This window comes from Micrasema longulum, unplaced genomic scaffold (assembly GCF_059751315.1).
Source record: "Micrasema longulum isolate JH-2025_06_02 unplaced genomic scaffold, ASM5975131v1 h1tg002225l, whole genome shotgun sequence".
In the NCBI taxonomy this organism is placed as follows: domain Eukaryota; kingdom Metazoa; phylum Arthropoda; class Insecta; order Trichoptera; family Brachycentridae; genus Micrasema; species Micrasema longulum.
The window spans coordinates 43,079-65,658 of record NW_028279385.1 but is presented as its reverse complement, the minus strand read 5'-3'; the positions used below and the strand labels follow the sequence as shown (position 1 = coordinate 65,658).

Sequence of the window (22,580 nt, the reverse complement as noted above, 5' to 3'; positions counted from 1 at the left end):
TTGATCTTAACCAATCTAAAATATTTTAGCTGACACCAACAAAACTAAGAATTGAGCTAAAAGTTGGTTATTTGTTTATTTATTGCATTTATTGCATGCATTATTTAGACATATATTATTTATTTATAAACGCATAAGTGAAGAGTAATAAAATGAATATCATGAATATTAACTGCAATGTATGCTCAAAAACCATAAGCCCAACTAAAACACTTAAATGTTCAAGATGTTACTTAAGTGTTCACTACACATGTGTAGGTACCTCATCAACTATATTTAAAAGAATGTCACAAATATCACGCTCTAACTGGAAATGTGAATCGTGTAAAGTGCAAGACCCGCGTTCTAGATCATCTAGTCCGCAAGTGATCAATAAGGAATTAAACCAACCCTTTACAACGCAAAATCAAACAGACAATAGAAATTTTCACTCTGATATTCTACATCTTATTGAAACTAAATTCGATGAACTAAAAAACGAACTTAAATCAGAAATGTCACTGATTAAGTGTTCCATGAACCAAATGAGTGATGAAATGACAGAATTAACAAAGAAAATCTCCCAGTTTGAAATAAAAATCACTAAAGTGGATACACTTGAGGAAGAAATCACATACCTAAGAAATAAAATTACTAAGATTGAAGTGGAAGCCAACAATAGAGACCAATTTTCTCGACAAAATAACATAATAATTAGTGGAATACCCGAAAATGTTAAAGAAAACCTTATCAACCTAACTACAAAAATAAGCGAAGTCATCGGTTGCAGTCTACTAAAATCAGACATAGACTTTGTCACTAGAATCAGCCCTAAAAAACTCGATTCAGATGGAGAAACTAGAAGAAATAAACCAAGAAATATTCTATTAAAACTAACAAAAAGATATTTAAAGGAAGATCTTCTATCAGGTGTTAAAGCCAAGAAAGGAATAACTACCTCGGATCTTAACATCTCTGGTGAACAACGTAAAATTTACTTTTCTGACCATCTGACCCCTATTAACCAACAATTATTGAAGGAAGCGAAAACGTTTTCAAGAGAAAAAAACATAAAATTTTGTTGGGTAAAAAATTCCAAAATATTTATTCGACTAAACGATACTTCTCCATTACATTTAATTACGAAATCTTCAGATATGGAGAAAATAAAACTATAAAAAGGAAATTCCCCTCTTTTTTCCAAAAATATAATGTTAAACATGGATCCTCATTCTTGATTAATTTCATTATCATATTATGTATATTATTATTGTCAAACGATAATGATAGTGTTCATCACACATATACTTTCACTTTATTAATTATTTTTTATATCCAATACTCATACTTCATGCACCTATGTGGAACATTTCGAATTATTCCTCATAACGAAGTGATTACAACCTTATTATTTTTATTGATTCTCATATTTTGTATAATATTACTATTCCTAACTGAAAAGGTCATCTTGATTTCTTTTCAATTTTTTGTTCTACACTATTATTTTGAATCTCAAAGGGCACGACTCTAAAATTATATTACCAAAATGTTCGTGGACTACGAACTAAAACTAATCTTCTTTTCAACTCAATTTTAAATAATGAATATGATGTGATAGTACTGACAGAAACATGGCTATGCAGTAGCATCAGCAACCGAGAAATATTTGATGATAGGTATACCGTTTTTAGGAGAGATAGAAATTATGCAGAAACAGGTCAAAAATTTGGTGGCGGCGTGATTATAGCTGTCCGAAAGATTCTTTTTCCAGACAGTCATTTAAATTGGTCAACTATAAATGAAGATTTATGGGTTTCAATTCCAACTTATTCCAAACATAATATATTCATATGTTCTACATACTTACCCCACTGTCGTTATCATCTTGAAGATATAAAACGCCACTTTGAGAATGTTTCTAGTATTATGTACAAATATCCTGATGATTTATTCATTCTACTAGGAGACTATAATGTACCTAATATAAATTGGAAATCTAATTCTGAGGTTAATTACCTTTCTCCGTGTGAATTTAACGATTCACTTAGCACTAATTTAATTGATAAAATAAACTTTTTGAATCTCAAGCAATTTAATTCCCAAAATAATAGTAATAATCGCATACTTGATCTTATTTTAAGTAACAGTGACCTGTGCAATGTAATAACCTGCGACGATCCTCTCGTTACAGAAGATGTTCATCACAAATCACTTTGTATTGATATCACTGCAAGAATAGAATCAAATGACGCAAAAAGTGGTTCTAGACTTAAATTTTCATATCATTCGGCAAATTATATAGCAATAAATGAACTACTCTCGGTAGTAAATTGGAACGATAAATTTGAGGGACTAGATATAGAAAAAGCGACATCAGTATTTTACTCCATACTTAATGATGCAGTGACTTTATTTGTACCAACTAAGACGGTGAAATCTTGTGAAAAATTTCCAAATTGGTATTCCGCATCACTAATAAAAATAATAAATGAAAAACTTAAATACCATAAAAAATGGAAAACTTATAAAAACCTTGCAGACTATAAAACATTTTCTCTTCTCCGTTCACGCCAGAAACAAGAAGCCAAAAATTGTTATGACCAATACATTGATCAAACTGAATTAGCTATTCAGAAAAATCCTAAACAATTTTGGTCATTCGTTAAATCGAAAAAATCGCTAAGTTATTATCCAACTGAAATGTTTCTTCATGATACAAAGAGTGATAACGTGCAAAGCAGTTGCGAGTTATTTTCTACCTTCTTTCAGTCTGTTTTTATTAATAACGACATTGATTTACCTATTGTGGACTCTAGAAATGTCATTGACATTCAAACTGTAACATTTAATTCTAAATTAGTTCTTAAATATTTAAATGATCTAGATCCTTCAAAAGGAGCAGGACCTGACGGATTTCCTACGTTTTTCATAAAAAGATGTGCAACGCAATTGGCATGTCCGTTGTCATATCTTTATAACCTATCATTAAAAGAAGGTAAATTTCCAATGTGCTGGAAGAAATCTCACGTTACTCCTGTCCATAAAACTGGTGATCTACACAATATTGAAAATTATAGACCCATATCTAAAATTTCAATTTTTAGCAAATTAATGGAAAAAATCATCACTGAACAAATTTCTCCAGCGGTGAAGCACTTCATTGATCCAAACCAACACGGTTTCTTTAAAATGCGAAATGTTTCTACTAATCTTGATGAATTTACAGATAGGGTTCTAAACGTAATGGGCAGCCGACATCAGGTCGACGCTCAGTATACAGATTTTAGCAAGGCTTTTGATAAAATCAGTCACAAAATCCTTCTTCACAAATTAAAATGTTATGGCTTTCACGGTAATCTACTACGCTGGATTGAATCTTATTTAAAGTATCGCCTCCAATCAGTTGCACTATTAAACTATCAGTCTTCATTTAAACAATGCTATTCCGGTGTACCCCAGGGATCCCACTTGGGTCCATTATTGTTTATTCTTTATATTAATGATATGGGTAACGTCTTTAAATTTTCCGAATACAAAATATTTGCCGATGACACAAAAATATACAAGAAAGTTACTTCCCTACAAGATTGTCTTGATATGCAAGAAGATCTTGAAAACTTCTCTACTTACTGTGTAAATAATCAGCTCATATTAAATCCGCTTAAATGCAAAACAATTACCTTTACGAGAATAAAAAATCCGATAGATTATTCGTATTCTCTATCGGGTACAGTCTTGCACCGTGTCCAAGAAATACGAGATCTAGGTGTAGTTCTGGACTCAAAAATGACATTTCAATCACATATTGATAAAATTATTGAAAAAGCATATAAAATGTTAGGTTTTATTATACGAGTATCTAAGCCTTTTAAAAATGATCTAACAATAAAAAATCTTTATTATAGTTATGTAAGAACCCATCTTGAATTTGCGTCTATCGTTTGGAATCCACAATACATTACTTATATTGACAGGCTGGAGAAAGTACAAAACAAATTTTTAAAACATTTGAATTTCCGATGCTCTCTTATATTTCCAAATCATGACTTATCTGGACGTTTTCACAAACTGATTAACCTCGAAAAAAGGAGAACATTAATGGACCTCACATTCCTCTATAAAATTATTAACAGTCTAGCTGATTCGTCCCAGCTCCTAAATAAAATTCAAATTAACTGTCCATCACGTGCCCTACGAAATCACCCAACCTTTAGAATACCTAGTATCAATACGAACTATTGCCAGAATTCGTTTTTACACAGATCGTGTTCCACTTTTAACAGCTTTTTTAACCATATAGATATATATCATACAGGATTACAATTATTTAAAAATAGTGTATTGAAAACTTTTGAATAAAACTCCGGTTGGTCCCTTTTTCTCTTATATCACTCAAATTACATACATTCATATTATTATTATAAATTAAATTTCTCTTTTGAAATTTTGTATTACTTCTAAAATCGCTTTAATGAAATTTTATCGACTTCTCTTGGTTTAAAATCTTCTCCTTATATTGCTTTTTCAAATTTTAAATGATTACTTGCCATACTTGTTATTCCTTCTTTATTTTTTCTTTTTTCTCTGCTGCCATTGGCATGTTTTTATACTTGTTATACTTTTAAACTACTTTTAATTACTTATATTATATATGTTAATAAAATCAATATATTGCGGCTCTTACTACGAGTATAATGTGTCATTAATTTTGAAGATGTTTTTTAAATTGACCTAAATTTAAATTTATTGTCTTATATTTCACTTAAAGATTCTTCTCATCGTTTCTTTGAATCCCTTAAAATAAATATGTGTTTATGTTTTTCCTTTTTTAAAAAAAAAATGTTATTACTATTTTATTTTATTTTTACATCTGAGTATGTTTTTCATTCTTTATTTCCATTCTTAATTCTTAATTACTCTTACAAGTTTTCTCCATTTTTAATATTATTTCCATTTGTAAATACTCACTACAAACTACAAACCTTAAAATATATTTTTTTTTTCACTTAAATTTAAATTTTTAAACAACTTTCATTTATGTTTTCTTTTTCCTTCTCTTTTTTATACTTTCATAATTAACATTAGATTTAATTGCTTTTTAATATGGAAACTTCACTGGTCCATTAGAATTAAGTCCAATTGTGTAAAATATTAAACTTTGTAACTGTACTGTATGTTTCCTGAATAAAAGAAAATAAAAAAAAAAAAAAAATAAATAAAAATAAAATTACTTTTTCTGAAATGTTCTTCATCTCTGTTGTAATATGTTACCAGCTCCCCAGGGAGTTGAATCCAGTCCTTGTCTACGAACATTTGGACAAACTCAAATATTGTAATGTATTAAATAATATTGTTGATAAATTCAGCTGGTCCATGAAGAAGTATAGAAATTGAAAAAATAATATTTTCAGGCGTTGCCTAGTCTAGTATGTAGGTGAAATAATTCCATTAGACGAATCTCACCCGCATAAATAAAGGTTTCAGCTCTTTAGCTTCACAAACATCGACAGATGAAAGACTTGAAAGAATATAGATGTTCAAATATGGGCAGAATGGTGAATGTTACACAGCGTGTAAAGTGGCCACTTAAACCAGCCAATGACATGTCATAAGCCCTGTCGATGCCTAGACTTCTATATTACCTTTTCTGAAATGCTCTTCATCTCTGTTGTAATATGTTAATGTTATCAGCTCCCCAGGGAGTTGAATCCAGTCCTTGTCTACGAAAATTTGGACAAACTTAAAATATTGTTGATTTTAGTAATGCTTTAAAAATTTTAACCGACATTTGAGACATTTTTGAAAAACGGATTCTTACACAGAATGCACCACTGCCGGTAAGTAAGTAGCGCAGAGTTTGATATTTGCAAAAAGAATTCTTTATTTAAAAAAATATTATTTAATGTTTTGGAATTAAACCGCAAACAAGTACCAAAGTACCTATGTAATTAAATCCAATATTTGAATATTAAAAATGTTTAGTTTTGGAATTCAATCATAAACAAGTACTTAGGTACCTACATTTTAATGAATAGCATTTTTCCTTTTATCAGGAAAGTTTTGGCACGTTTTCACAATAGAGTCATTTTTCTTTTGTTATTATTTATTTATTGACGGACTTATACAGTCCATTCCAACAATGTTAAACATATTTTTTTATACTGAATATTGGTACAAATGAAATAAAATACTACTACCACTACTACTACTACCATCACGCCATTTCCCCGTAGGGGTAGGCAGAGAGAATGGACCGCCACACACGTCTATCCTGGCATACAATCCTAGCCTCTTCCACATTCATACATCTTGTCATACATGCCCTTCGGTTCAAAGAGCACCCTGTATACTATAAATTAATATTTTTCTGTGGTTCTGTGTGATACAACAACTCTCATCCATGAAATCAACTCAAACGATGTAACTTCGTGATATATTATATTATATAGATATATTATCCATTACTTTAATATATAATTCATTAAAAAATAAATATACCACTATGAATTCAGTCAATATTAGGTATTCAATTGGAATGTCAACTGGCCGCATTGTTCTAGTACTTAATAGTGCTTAAAACGGCCGCGTGGAGCGCTATATGTCCCGCAATATGACGCATGAAAGTAATTATGGTCTTATGTCAAAAGTACCATCTCAAAAAAATAGTCCTTAAAAAAATGTTTAATCTGCAAGTTTAATCTAGGAGAAAAAACCCGCACTGGGGTTAATACATTCAAAATATAGTTTACTTATTTGTATGAAAAAATAAGCTAGAATAATCGGCTAGTTTCTTGGCTCGCCGCAGGCGCTGGGCGCGCTTCATTAAAATTTATATTTATATTAGGATAAAAATACAAACGGTGGAAATGGTTTAAAATAAATGGTAATTATTTATTTGTTTTTCTGTAAATAAAGTTACAATAAAACATTATCATGGTCAGTCAAATATAATGGTAAGCTGTGCATAATCGCTTCTATGCACGGTTTACCCCTGGCAGGCAGAGAGGATAGAAAGCCACGTCACTCTATCTTTGCATACATATCTCGCTTCCTCTTCATTATTTTATTATTCCGACTTTTGACGTGTCCGTCTTCGAGTATTTGCTGGATTCAGTCATGCCATGTCTTTCTCGGTCTTCCTCTATTTCTGTATCCATAAACGTTTGCATTGTAAATATTTTTAGCCGTTGTTTCGCTGTCCATTCGCTCCACATGTCCAAACCGACACAGAGCTCCTTTCTTGATTTTATCCATAATGCCTATCTCAGCCTTACATAATGTATGGATCTCGACATTTGTGCATCTATTGTACATAGTTTTATCACACATTCGCTTGAGAGATCGCATTTCGACAGAATTCAGCCTACTTTCATCTCTGTTTTTCCGAGTCCATACTTCGCTCCCATACATCAGGGTCGGGACCGGGACTCCATTGTGAACTGATAATTTTGCCTCTTGCGACAAACATTTATTTGCCAAGGTTGATTTTAGCAAGAATCACGGCATCATCAGCATACAAATTATTTAAAATCAGTAAACAAATAATATGTCTACCTCAGATAATATATTATTTATAAACATCATTAGCAATGATAAAATTTTAAAGGGATAAAAATTATCAGTTTATCACTAAAACAATTTCAAATCAATGTGATAACACATTTTTTAAAATTGCTCTCCTGAATAAAGTTCACCCCTGTCGATGATAAGAGCAGAGTTCGACATTTGCAAAAAGAATTCTATATTTGAAAACCAATTATTTACAGTTTTGAAATTCAATCATAAACAAGTACCTAGGTACCAATGAAAAGTTAAACAATCTTTTTTACTTTAAATTTGTTGCAACAGAGAGGGAAGACATTTTTAGGATGGGAATATGTCTGGGATGGGAAGTCTAGGCATTTACAGGGATTACGACCTGTCGTTGGCTGGTTTAAGTAACCACTTTACACAATGTATAACACTCACCATTCCGCCTATGTTTTAACATCCACATTTTAACACCATTTCCATAGAATTAATAATAGTCCAGAAACCGCATACGCACATCAAACAGAAGGCGACTCAACTACTCATAAATGAGTAGGTTTACGTTTTGACCCATTAGTTTCTTTGTAGACGTCGCTCAGTACGCAACTTCTGATTTGAATTCAACTATGCCGTGTTGTGTCTTAAAGAAACAGGATGGGATCACATTTCATGTATAATTGGCAAATTAATGTGTATGTAACAAATGCATTACTTAAAAATTGAATTATTTTTCCATCTGTCAGATAGTCGAAGAGACAAAATGAACGTTTCGTTAGTGTTGCCAGGGAAGTAAACTTTTTTACCCTACTGTGCTCATATAATGAGAGAACTAATAAAAATTGGACCTCGGATTAAACAACTCTGTGGTGGACATTTGACCGAATTTATCTTTAAAACATCAAATATGACTTAACATGATATAAAAATATCCGTTTTATGTCAAATAAAATTTATTTAATATTTTGAGTTAAAAGTTCATTAATTAAATTACTGTGATTAAATGACCCTTTAATTATCTACACTGTTGTGTCAATCAATATTTACGCGTGCACAATAAAGTTTTAGAGAAATTAACAGATTACTTTTTTTTACCTTACATTTGTGTTATAATTATATTTTTTCCCATCGTGCAACATTACGCGGCGGCAACAGGAATTATTGGACACAGTCCGATGTATTCAAATATGATTCTACGCTCCTTCTGGACTATTCTTAATTCTATGATCATTTATTTTTTTGCATGTACATTCTCATCAAATTTAACCCTGGTAGGTCGATGAAAAAAATATTTTTACACATTCGATTGAAAATTAAAATACATACGAACACGCCCAGTGCAAATATCTATATTTCGCCAAAAACCGCACGTAAATCGGTTATGCCGCTTAGGAGTTTAGTGACATCACACGAAACGAAGAATGTTATATGTAAATATTCTACATTACAGTATTGATTGACAACTATTTGGGCATACTATAATGTTAAGCAAGATTGAAAGTTTGGTGTAAGTTACATAAAACTATTACGAAATAAAAATAGAAGTTTGTCAGGTACCGGGTTTTGTGGATAAGACGAATCTCGAGCCTAGGGCCTATTGTGCAATAAATAATATATATTTTTGCCATACGTAATTATTTGGACCACATTCGTAAACTATTTTTAATGTTTGATGAACTAACTATGTGGAACATTATTATTAAATATATTGATATGGAAAAACTGCTTTTCCATATACCTCTTTATTTTTTTATAATTTAACGAGCTGAACCCGGCACTCTTGATTTGAGTACATACACGTATATAGATTAAATAAACACTTTCGAAATTTCGATATTAATTCTGTGTTGATTAGACACACAGAATTATCGTATTTTGACAAAATTTAATTTAAAAAAAAATCTGAGTTTCGAAATGAAACAGGTCTAAAAAGTCGCCTTTTGCATTACTCGGAATGCAAAAAATATTCAAAAAAATATTCGATACTACTTTTGGCCCTCAACCAGAGCTTAGAGTTTCCGAAAAAGTAGACTTTGGCGCTAAACCGGCTGTCATTTCAGAAGACCAAAATTAAATTTCACCAACTTTATTATTCCATGTCCGCTCCCTTGTTGGAGCCAATGGTGTCCACAAAACTCCTTCAAGCATCTCTGTCAGCTGCCAGCTCCTGTGCATCCTTCCAAATCAGGTTCGCGTCCCGTAGTTTTGACATGAACTGCAGACGTGCTTCAGCGGTGGACGTCGGGAACCCGATGCCTCGTGAAGTAGGCAAGCGTAGTTAAGCACATGGCCAAGCCAACCGTATCGCCTCCGCTTGATGACAGATGTCACCGGAGTTTGCTGCGTCCGTTCTCTTATTACTTCATTCCGCAAAAAGTCAAACCACCGCACACCCGAGATTTTTCTGAGACACCTTTTCTCAAAACTCAATATTTTGCCGTTTTGGGCCCTAGTGAGATGCCACGATTCGCATCCATAGAGGAGAATAGGTGTTTTGCGAGCGTATATAGGCGTCATTTTGTTTTCACTTAGTAAATTCGATCTCCAGACAGCTTTCATACCGTTGAATGTGGCGCCTGCTATTCCTAGCCGCACTCCCAGTTCTTTTTGAAAGCTGCCATTTTCCGTAACATAAACTCCCACGTATTTAAAATTTTTGACCCTTTTGATAAATTGGTTTGACAGAGGGATTTGGGCATCAAGGCACGAAGGGTCACATAGTCCATGGGTTTTGCAATTATGGTTTTTAAACCCATGCATGCGGAGAACCGATTTACGCTATCTACAGTGACCCGAAGACTCCCGACTGAATCTTCAGTTATAACCGCATCATCCACTTACTCTAGGTCGCACAGTTTCTGCGAAGAGGAGATGGATATGCCTCGATCTGGCGGAATTTACTTCCTTAAGATGAAGAGGATTATATTCCATGAGGATTATGAAAAGCAACGGTGCAAGGACGCAACCTTGAGGAACTCCGGCGGTGATCGAGAGTTTTTGCGAGACTAGTGACGGCGATTCATTTATATATATATAGACAAGCTGAACCCAGCAATGCTTTGCTATTGCTAGATTTGAGTTCTTGCTAAATAGTTTAAATGAACACAATCGAAAGTTTGATATCAATCATAAATTTTGAGGACAGAGAATTTTGATAAATAGGTGTTCGGACATTGTTTTCATGTCACTGTCTTGCAGATGCCTCTTCGATACGGTGCGAAAAAGATAACTGCATGTCAGACATTTTGTTAGAATGGACAAAATTGACGCTTCGCTGTACCGTTTTCCACACCTCAAAACTGAACCGATTTTATTATTTTAATAAATAATAATCTTACCTTACACAAAGCTTTATCCGAACAAATATGCATGTAAATATTTATAAACAAACAATTGTTTTAATACATCCAAACGTATTAAGACTGGCTGAATTTCCTCCCTTGAGAGTTAATTAGATCTAAATTTGTTGCAACAGAGAGGGAAAATATTTTTGAGAAGGGAATATGGAAGTCTAGGCGTTTACATAGCTTATGACCTGTCATTGGCCACTTAAAGTAGCCACTTTACACACCGTGTACCATTCACGATTTTTCCTATATTCGAACATCCATATTTACATATTTATTTTAAAGAAACAAACTGTCGACAATGATATAATAACATTAAAAAAATACGGTTTAAAGACAGACCAGCAAAGTTTCTAAATAAAAATCACACATATTAAATTGTGGTACAACAAAAGGGTGTGTTTATGTGTATTTGTATCAGAGTAAATGTAGAGGTGTGTTTACGTTTATTTGTGTGGGAGTAAGTGTGAACATCATTAAATAGCAAGTGAGATCGTATCGCAGCCAAAAAGAAGTCAATTCTGTTGATTTTAGTGAAGTCAGAGAGCTGAAACCTTTATTGTAATTTATTGCAAAGAGATAAATCTGATTGAATTATTTCTTATGTAAGGCAACGCCTGAAAACAATTATCAAATTTCTATACTTCTTGGAGCATTTGGTTTTGTTGCAATATTTTGAGTTTGAACAAATGTTTGTAGACAGAAGACTGAATTCCACCAAATAGGAAGTCATTAAGGTTGACAAATTACAACAGGGATGAAGAAAACGTTTTGCAGAAATATGTATGTTCAAACATGGCAAAATGGTGCATGTTACACAGTGTTTAGAGGCCACTTAAACCAGCCAATGACAGGTCAAACGCCTTACATATTCACCTTTCTGAAATGTCCTCCATTCCAGTTATAATTTGTTATTCGTTATGACTCGCTAGAGGATGGAATCCAGTCTTTTGTCTACAAACATTTCGACAAACTCAAAATATATTAAGAATGGAGAATGTTACACAGTGTGTTAATAGCCAGCCAGTCGACGCACATTACCCCAAGTCAGGTCCAGTTAAAGAGCATTTCAAAATTCTGGGATTTTTTCCACTATTTGCCCTTTTTTGTCTAATTTGACTGGAATTTTTTTGTCTAATTTATAGGAAATCCGGGTAAAAAATTTGACTACCCTGGCAACGCTTACAAAATGTCCACCTGGTTTTATTCAACAATCTGACAGACGGTAAAATAATCGAATTCCAGAATATTCCCATTTAGTTCTAGCAGTATTTTGACACTTAAAAACGACACAGCACGGCGTAATTGAATTTAAATCGGCAGTTGCGTACTAGACGACGTCTATAGAGTAACAAATAGCCGAAAAAGGTGCTGTTTTACTTCACGAACGTCAACAGATGGAAGAGTTACACTGTGTATAAAGTGGTAAGTAAACCAGGCAATGACGGATCATGGGGCCTGTGTATATGAAAGCCGGGTAAAAAATTCAACTACCCTGGCAATGCTTACAAAACGTCCACCTTGTTTTATTCAACGATCTGACAGAAAGTAAAATAATCGAATTCTTAAATAATATTAATCGTGAATTTGCTACTCACACATTTAGTCCTAATAGTATTTTGACACTTGAAAACGACACAAAACGGCATAACTAAATTTAAATCGGCAGTTGCGTACTAAGCGACATCTACAGTGTAACTAATAGCCGAACAAGGTGCTGTTTTACTTCATATGAAAGAGTTGAGGAATGTTGAATGTTTCACAGTGCGTAAAGTGGTCAGTAAACCAGGCAATGACGGCTTATGGGCCCTGTGTAAATGAAAGCTGGGTAAAAATTCTACTACCCGGGCAATACTAACAAAATGTCCACCTTGTTTTATTCAACAATCTGACAGACGGTAAAATAATCGAGTTCTTAAAAAAATATTAATCGTGAATTTACTACTCACACATTAAGTCCTAATAGTATTTTGACACTTAAAAACGACACAACACGGCGTAATTGAATTTAAATCGGCAGTTGCATCACAGTGACATCTACAGTGTAACTAATGGCCGAACAAGGTGCTGTTTTACTTCAGATGGAAGAGTTGAGGAATTTTGAATATTACACAGTGTATAAAGTGGTCAGTAAACCAGGCAATGACGGATCATGGGTCCTGTGTAAATGAAAGCCGGGTAAACAATTCGACTACCCCGACAATGCTAACAAAGTGTCCACCTTGTTATATTCAACAATCTGCAAACGGTAAAATAATCGAATTCTTTAATAATAGTTTTTGTGAATTTGCTACTCCCGCATGAAATGCAATTCCACCCCTTTTAATCCCAGCAGTATTTTGACATTTAAAAACGACACAGCACGGCGTAATTGAATTTAAATCAGCAGTTGCGTGCTGAGCGACGTCTACAGAGTAACTGATGGCCGAAAAGGTGCTGTTTTACTTCAGATGAAACCAGGTCCTGTAAACGCCTCGACTTCAGTATTCCCTTCTCTGAAATGTTTTCCCTCTCTGTTGCAACAAAATTCGATGTATGAACTATTTCACTGCACTTTTGCCTACTCGGTTTGTTTATAATGTTATCTCCGCACGCTCACCGCACTCCGCCACCGCATACCGCACGCTCGCGCGGAGCGTGTTGACAGATTAACGTCTCTGCCCGCACTGCCCTAGAAAATGCCGTAAAGGAATAATTATCGCAGCGCGTGAATTCGTCATGAAATAGATTAGCGTTAGGAAATGCTATTCATGTCGCGAATAAAATGCTATTTAATATATCTGCATATAAAAACTAGTTTCTAATAGTTTTTAGTCATTTATAGACTCAACTACCTGACCGATTTACATGCGATTTTTTGCAAAATAATCCAATTTACGCGAATTAGTTTGTAAATAAAAATATCTTCAATATATTCAACAAAAAAAAAGTTAGGAGCGAATATGTGTTTTTCATCGAACTTCCAGGGTTGTTATCGACTGAAATGCATATTTTTATAAAATCGGAGAGTGTTGGTTTTTTTATATAATAAAAATGTGGGTATTTTAACGTTAACAAACATCAATTATTACAATGGACACTGAATTGATTAATTTCCTAACGATTTCTTAATTTCTACACGTTAACATATTTTTAATGGATTTTTGGTAATGTTTAAAAAAAAATAACCGACATTCAAAAAAAATTTGAAAAACGGATTCTTACACAGAATGCACCACTGCCGGTAAGTAGCGTAGAGTTCGACGTTTGCAAAAATAATTATTTATTTTAAAAATATTATTTAATGTTTTGGAATTAAACCACAAACAAGTACCTATGTAATTAAATCCAATATTTGAATATTAAAATAGTTTTGGAATTAAATCATAAACAAGTGCTTAGCGGGGGCGAACCGTCCATATAATCGATTATTCGCAGCTTACCATTATATTTTACTACCAATAATAATGTTTTATAGTAGTTTTAATTATAGGAGAGTAAATAAAATAATCTTTATTTATTATAAATTAACATCACTGTTTATATCTTCCTCAAAAAATAAATATAAGCTGCTAAATGCGCACCCAGCGCATTGCCCGGTTCCGATTATTGCAGCTTATTTTTCAATACAAAATGTATACTGTATTTTAACATTCAAAAACCCAGTGCGTATATTTTCCTCGCTAAGTTCACTCGCAGATTACAGATATTATTTAAAGCTTCTCTATTTGGAGAGTAGCATTTCGAGCGTTATTTCCTAAAGACCATTTTCGTTTGATAGTATTCTGTTGACATATGACGCCAGTTTTTTAGTCCGCGCGTTTTAGCTAGTGGCGCCTCGCCCGGTGTCGTCAATTCCTCGCATTATTCATTCTCAGTTTAGAAGGAAACGAAGCTGACGGCAGCGCGGCGCGGCGGTCACTACGGTCTCGTGACATTTTTGTTGCAATATTATTGCGAATATTTCTAATGAATGTTATTGTTATGTTATGTTATGTAATGTATTTAAATCCAAATCTGGCGGCCTCCGTGGTGTAGTGGTCAAACGCTTGACTCGCGCACGGAAGGTTCCGGGTTCGATTCCCGGTGAGAACACAAAAAAATAAAATGTGATTTTTCTCAAGCCTGGTTGTTCTGTAATGTAATTCACCACTGTAATTGGGCCTCCTGGCCTGTTGTGGTGCAAAAAAAAAAGTGTAATATGTAAAGTTAAAATGATATATTTTGGCATAAATAAATTAATTTAAATCTAATCTTATTGTTTTTTTTTAAGTTTTTCAGAAAAAAATATATATTACGTAAAAGAAAAAAATATTTTTTGGGTACATAATGGGAGTGACGTTTTACCATAAAATGTTTACTTTATTTTTAATTAGTAAATATTTGCAGCATAAAATGTAAATTATACAAAAATATACGGTGTTTTCAATCTGTGCTAAACAAAAAGGAATTATGAATATACTTATTTTATTATTTTTATTTTTTAACATATTTTTTTTTTACTTTTGCATAAATGTACTGCATTAAAATGATGGAGAATATTCCTACATATTTCGCAAAATTATTAATTGTTGTTTGTTTGTTGGGTTATTGGTTATAATTATTTTAATTAAAAATAAGAAGGTATTGCGTCTTCTATTGCCAGCAGGTGAAACTGGAGCTGGGGAGATGAAGATATCTTACACAAAACCATTTTACCATCGACTTTACCCTCGTGTATCTGTTTTTTTTTTCAAAATGATTCCAAAGGCTTTATTTTGTAATACAGTTAGTTTATTTATGTTTTCTTTGTTTGATAAAAATAAAATGTGTCGTTCAATAATTGCTTTGTAAATAGTTTTGCGAGAGTCCTTATCAATAAATCTTCTGATCCTTCCCAAAATTGATATTGTTTTTGCAATCTTATTTATTACCATCTTAGCGTTTTGGTGAAATGTAAGTTTTGAATCCAACATTACACCTAAATATTTAATTTCAGTGACTTCATTAAGTTTTTCATTTTTTATTACAATTGATGGTGTAATTTCTATTCTTTTGTTTCCTATATTCATATATTTAGTTTTGTTAACATTTAATTTTAATTTATTAATTTTTAGCCACAGTGATACATTATTCAGATCATGATTTAGTCTGTCCATAATTGTTTTATAATTTTCTCCCGATATATATATTAAGGCATCGTCTGCAAAGAGTCTTATTTTTGAATATTTTAATGTTTCGACAATATCATTTATGTATATAATAAACAAAACCGGTCCGAGAACCGATCCTTGTGGTACTCCCGATGAAATTTTGAGGGGCTCGGAAATTATTATACCTTAATAATGTCGAACCATTGCTCAAGGGTTCTTGGTTTGATATAAAGTTCCAATTTAACGTCTTAAATCCTTTGTTATTTGTTATGTTACTTTGTGAATAAATAAATTTGAATTTGAATCATAAACAAAATCCGATCCCAACGCCTGGCGGTATTTATCCTTTACATTAGCCGACCGTTTGGATTTTATCTCTCAGATTTTTATTTCGAGAATGATGTTTTTAACAATTGAAGATTTTTTGTGAAATTTTTGACAATATATTGGATAGTCAAAAATTAGAGAAGCAGCTCGTTATAACAGTGAATAATTGTATGGAGAAAACCATGAACTAAAATGTCAACTAATGTTTCTTCGTTACATCCGAGATCTCGCTTTTTCTGTGATCGTTAAAACCAAGTTTGATTGTATATATAATACTTTTACATCAACGTGTGTTGTGTTTAGATGCTGTTATGTATTGTGACGAATTCGAAGTTTCCGGGTAGACGGCAAGTCGTGACATCACAAGTGGAGTAATTTAAAAATTGCATAACTTTAATAATCACAGCGAAGAAAATAAGATTCACAAAAAAGTATATTTTTAACATATTCCCATGGTCGGTATTGTCATTATGTCGACGTACGATAGAAGCGTGGATGCAATCCACTCCCGACAATAATCGTGAAGACGGGTCTTCCCTCGGCGAGCTCGCTCCGCGGACTGACGAGGATTCTCTTGGCCGGGAGCTGGGTGACCCGGTAGGCCTTTTCCGTCCGCGCCAGATGCACCGCCAGAACGGTCGCGAGCAGCTGGAGGGCCGCGACGGTCAGCCACGTTCCCAGGGCCGGTTCGCGGTACACCGCCACGTGGCTGAGCAGAGCGTCGAAGCAACCCTGAAACAGAAATGGACATCAGAAAGAATCGGAGAACTGTGGCATCATTATTTATAAACCCAACGCTTTGTATTTTGATCATCTGTTTTTATTTTTGGAGTACGGTATAATCGGTTGGGGTGGTGCGAGTGTCACAGTTTTAAATAGTGTATTTGGTGCGCAAAAATCCATAATCAAAAAAATACTCAGAGTCCCGATACAGACATCTACTGAAGAAATATTCCACAAATCACAACTTATGACACCGAAGCAATTATACGCTAAAACAATACTCAATTACAGATTCAAAAACTACTCTTACTCAAATGAAAGACATAACCCCTACAATACATCACACACAAACAATATAATCGCTAGATCCTCAATAAAAAGACAACTTAAACAAATACAAACTGATACCACTTTTGGGCAAAGGGATTTTGAGTATTATTCAATTAAAATCTATAACCTACTTCCACTATCTATTAAAACAATTAGTAACGAAAAAAGTTTAAAAAGGCTATAAAAAAATGGATAGTGGAGCTGGGTAGAAGTAAAATGGATTGTCTCATTCGCCCAAACCAATATTGAATCAATTGCTCCACCTTATGTTAGGTTTTTGTTATTTTCATTGTGCGTTTTGTAATATTAATAATATAGATGTATATAAATACCTAGTTTTCAAAACTGTGAATATTTTTTTAATTATCTCTGTTTATTAAGTCAGTCTTCTTTGTTTATTCTCAAATGTAAAAACATTTCAAAAAAGTATGTTGTTAAGTGTCCTCAGCACGGGTAACCCCAGTGAGGACACATTATTTTTATTATTAATTATAGTTTGTAAGTGAAACACATGAATAAATCAAATAAATAAAAGTTCAAACAACCTTCAAGAACTACTTGATAAGATTGACTCTGTTGGTGAATGTTTTTTTATTTTTTTTTTTTTATTTATTCACACTTATTATCAAAATACAATTCCATATTCACTTTGCCCAGCTAACAAGGGTACATACCCCGTTCCAAGCTAGGCAATTACATTTTAATATATTATAATACTTAACAAATTAATATAGAGCACAGACAAACAAAATATAAACTTATTCGGATACACATTTTGATTCATATACATACAGACATACACATATATACACACATGTATATATAAATATACACATATATACATATGTACATACACACACACGTACATACACGCATGCGCATACACATACATACATTCATAAAAACATAGACAATTTATTTATGCGAAACTTCATGGTTGTCATCTATAAATATATATTTTTTAAATTATTCTTTATTTTTTATATTTTATTTTTGACATCCAGTAAGGTTCTCCAATCCGTGGCATGCATCAACTTTTCTGACTCCCTACGACCAATGTCATGAAAGAGCGAGGTCAACACCTTCCGTAACTTGACAACACTCCCGTCTTTCCACGATTCTGGCAAAAGGTTATGGACCTTTTTGCCTACGTTATAGTGTTGTCTCGATGCCAGAACAGTGTTGACCCCTTCACTTAGTATCAGATCCCTATTAGAGTATCTTGTGTTATGGTTGTGGTTGACGCTTGGGTAAATGTCTCTCTTTATGTGTGTTTTAGTTTAAATATTAATGGAAACAAAACTGAACTTATGTTTTTAGCCCAGAGAGTTATCCAAATGTAAATCTCTATCTCAAGAGTGTCAATACAGATTGAAAAAACTATATATATAATCGATGTGCCATCATTACTGGGACAGGTAAAATTCATATTCCGACTCGTAAGTTGAAAAACAATGAAGTACTGTTCATCGATCAGCATAGAACAAGCTATGGCCTTAATTCTCTTGTCGTATTGTTAACTCACGACAAGATCACCTGGACTTTTTTGGTTTAAGTTTACAGCGGTTTAAACGAGCACTAAATAAATAGTCCAGATCTTGTGTTGATGTCCCTTTTGTTTGTCAATGCTTCTTTTCTTTTTTTTATAAATGTTTTTAATAATTATTTTATTGTAATATTTAAACCCTTTAAATTGAATAAATGGACAATGTCCGTTAATAAATAAATAAAATGGCGATTTAAAAGTCTAAACTGCCATTTTCCTTCTCAAAGCGTGTCCCTCCCTGTTGCAACTAAATAACTCCCATCCAGCCTGTCTACAAACATCTGGACGTACTCAAAGCATTGTCCGCAGTGTTACCATTTTATAGGAGTTGCAAGAGTCACTTCTGGTGGTCAAGTCCGGCGGTCGGCAGCAAGATGAGGGAAACTGGGTTCCCGTGGTGTTCTGGAAGCTGGATCCGTCGAAATCACTGAAAAAAACAAACAGTCTTATTGGGCCAATGACAGCAATTTACATGATCAAAATCTTTTCTAACACTCGGGTTATGAGGACGTTGTATATTTCCTTGGCAAGAAGTCGTTCGGAGTTTAGTCCATTATTTGGTCGCCACATGAGGCTCGATACTCTTTGACGGTGGAGAGAGTGTAGAAGAAATTGGATAAAAGAGTGTGGATATTATCCTCGGCTCTTACCAATTGACTTTTTACTGGGGATGCCAGGCTGTCAGTCATTGTGGAGGAGGAGGGACGTTCATTTGGGTGTTCTGTCGGATGCTTTTGTCGCTGAGCTTGGCTTTGTTTGTAAATAACTTGTATTTTTATGTTATTCTAAATAAACATCCACTATGGTGAATTGCAGGATGTTTGGTTGCAGCAATACGAGCGTCAAAGCTGTCAAAGGAGTCAGTTTTCACGGGTAATTCATTTCGAATATTTTCCCATGATTTACATTAAATTTTTGGCATTTATTGTCCCGACACGTGTATTTTGTTGCTTAAAAACTTTTCTTATATCAACATATTTACTTCAGATATTATTTTTTCTCAATTTAAGGGATAAATTTGTGAATTAAAGTATGTTTACTGTTGATAACGACAGTTGATTACGGGCAATATGTCGGGGCCGCACTAGGCATCCATATAAAGTTTGAGTCTTTATCGAGTAGAGGTCGATTTAAATTTTACTCGAAAATAGCAATGTTAACCTTGAAATCGCATCTAAAATGACGTGTCCAAATTTCAGGTCGCCACGACTCGGCGTTTCGGAGATGTGACGGACAAACAAACAAATTCAACACGGGACTTTGGTTCCACGGAGCTCAATAAATGAAACATAAGTATATTGTGAATAAATAAATAAAAAATAGACACACACAAGTATTTTCAGTTTTATAAAATAAATATTATTGAATTATAGAAAAATAAATTGGAATAACTTTAAAAGTATTTACAATGCAAATGAATATCCATTTGGCAATTCTCGACCTGAGTAAGGCCTGTTGTTTTGCTGTGAACTGTGGCTAACTTAATACCCAATAGTCATAGAATGGTTTCCATACGTTTGAGCTCCTCTAGAGATAATTACATTAATTAAAAAGGGTTCATTGATACAAATAAAGATTTTTACCGGTAGCCATTGACTCCACAGCACTTGAATGTTGTAAAAATTAGATTCCATTGCACTCGTTCAGAATTGGGAGTAACAGATGTCGCGTACACATTTACGACTTTCTCCCGAAGCCAAAGACGCCCTTTTAGTTCAATCTGAAATTAAGCCATTACTTAGTCTAGTCGGGCGAAAAATTGCAAATGGGAATATAACAGATTTTTTTTTACATTTTTAAATTATTCAAAGTCTGTACTTAAATTTGTTGCAACAGAGAGGGAAAAGATTTTTGAGAAGGGAATATGAGAGTCTCGGCATTTACAAGGCTTATGACCTGTCATTGGCTGGTTTAAGTGGCCACGTTACACACTGTGTAACATTCACCATTCTGCCGATGTTCAACATCCACATTTCCTCAACTCTTCCATCTGCTGACATTTGTGAAGTAAAAGAGCTGAAACCTTTATCATGCAGGTGAAATTCATCCGGCTGAACCAGTTCACCTACTAGGCAACGCCCGAAAACATTTTTTTTTTTATACTTCTTCTTTTACAAGGTAGTTAATTCAACAACGTTTTGAGTATGTCTAAATGCTTGCAGATTGGCTGGATTTTCTCCCTTGGGAGTTGTTCATATTTGAATTTGTTGCAACAGAGAGGGAAAACATTTTGAGAAGGGAATATGGGAGTCTAGGCATTTGCAGGACTTATGTCCTGTCATTGGCTGGTTTAAGTGGCCACGTTACACACTGTGTAACATTCACCATTCTGCCGATGTTCAACATCCACATTTCCTCAACTCTTCCATCTGCTGACATTTGTGAAGTAAAAGAGCTGAAACCTTTATCATGTCTCTCAAAAATGTTTTCCCTCTCTGTTGCAACAAATTTAAACATGAACAATTCCCTAGGGAGGAAATCCACCCAGTCTGCAAGCATTTGGACATACTCAAAACATTGTTGTTTTAATAGTCTATTCAAGTAGCAAACGCCGAATCCAGACTGGCTTGAGGTCACAGGTTATAATCCTTATAGACTTCATCCTAAGGAAGCCGATTCCACTTGATCGAGGAATATCCATCTCCCCCTTCCAAAAACTCTGCAACCTAGAGTATGCTGATGATGCGGTTATAATGACGATTCAGTCAGGGGTCTTCAGGTCACCGTGGATAAGCTGAATAGGTACTCCGCATGCGTGGGTCAAAAATCAAAATTGCAAAACCCATGTACTGCGCAATACTTTGTGCCCTGATGTCCAAAATCCCCTGACTCTGTCAAACTGAGTAATCGAGAGTTTAAAAAACCTGGGTGTGTATGTCACGGAAAATGGCAGCTTTTAAAAGAGCTGAGAGTGCGGTGAGGAGTAGCGGGATATTTACTGACCGGGACACAACGCATGGTTATTATTATATACAATCACGTGTTTACACGGCTCCGGGATAAAAAAAACTCAAAATAGGAGTGAGAACCTGTATATGTGCAAACATTGCAATGCGGCTCTCGATAAAGGCCAATGTTGGCAAAACTATCATACAAAAATGACTCACTAAATTATTTTTAATAAATATGAGAAATTCAAATTAATTTGTTTAATTTAAATTGTTTTAAATTTTCAAGATCCTCATGAGTTTTTAATTTGTTTTAACTTTGTATTTTTATTTTTTTATTGGATCTTTTACTTTATTTTTTAATATGTTATTTTTCTCTTTCTGCTCGGTATTTTTCTATGTTTTTTTTTAAATACGCTTTTTGCTATACACATTCATTATTTTTTTTACTATGACTTTAAATATGTTTCTTACAATGTATTCTGTTTTTATTTTGCATTTAGCTGAGTTTCAAAATATTTTGATAGACATATTTATATATTTAATGGTTTTTACTATGTTTTCACTGCATTTATTACTTCGTTTTTATTATGTTTTTGCTGCGTTTTTTTACTACATTTTTGCTATGTTTTTACTACATTTTTATTATGTTTTTACTACATTTTTACTATGTTTTTAATACAATTTTACTATGTTTGTACTACAATTTTACTATGTTTATACTACATTTTTACTATGTTTTTACTACAATTTTACTATGTTTTTACTACAATTTTACTATGTTTTTACTACATTTTTACTA

General features: G+C 33.5%; 1 protein-coding gene across 3 annotated transcripts in view; it reads right to left on the bottom strand.

The window, feature by feature from the left end:
- Nucleotides 1–16,666: 16,666 nt before the first annotated feature.
- The window catches only part of LOC148272694 (tetraspanin-1-like), a 32,805-nt gene continuing 26,891 nt past the window's right edge, over nucleotides 16,667–22,580 (bottom strand). For all 3 annotated transcript variants that reach the window (XM_088239698.1, XM_088239697.1, XM_088239699.1), the window contains 3 exons: nucleotides 20,474–20,610; nucleotides 19,206–19,317; nucleotides 16,667–17,023 (listed from right to left, as the gene is read on the bottom strand). In XM_088239698.1, the coding sequence (XP_088095824.1) occupies nucleotides 16,760–17,023; nucleotides 19,206–19,317; nucleotides 20,474–20,610 (513 nt within the window). In that variant the 3' untranslated portion in view covers nucleotides 16,667–16,759. The remainder of the gene's footprint in view (nucleotides 17,024–19,205; nucleotides 19,318–20,473; nucleotides 20,611–22,580) is intronic.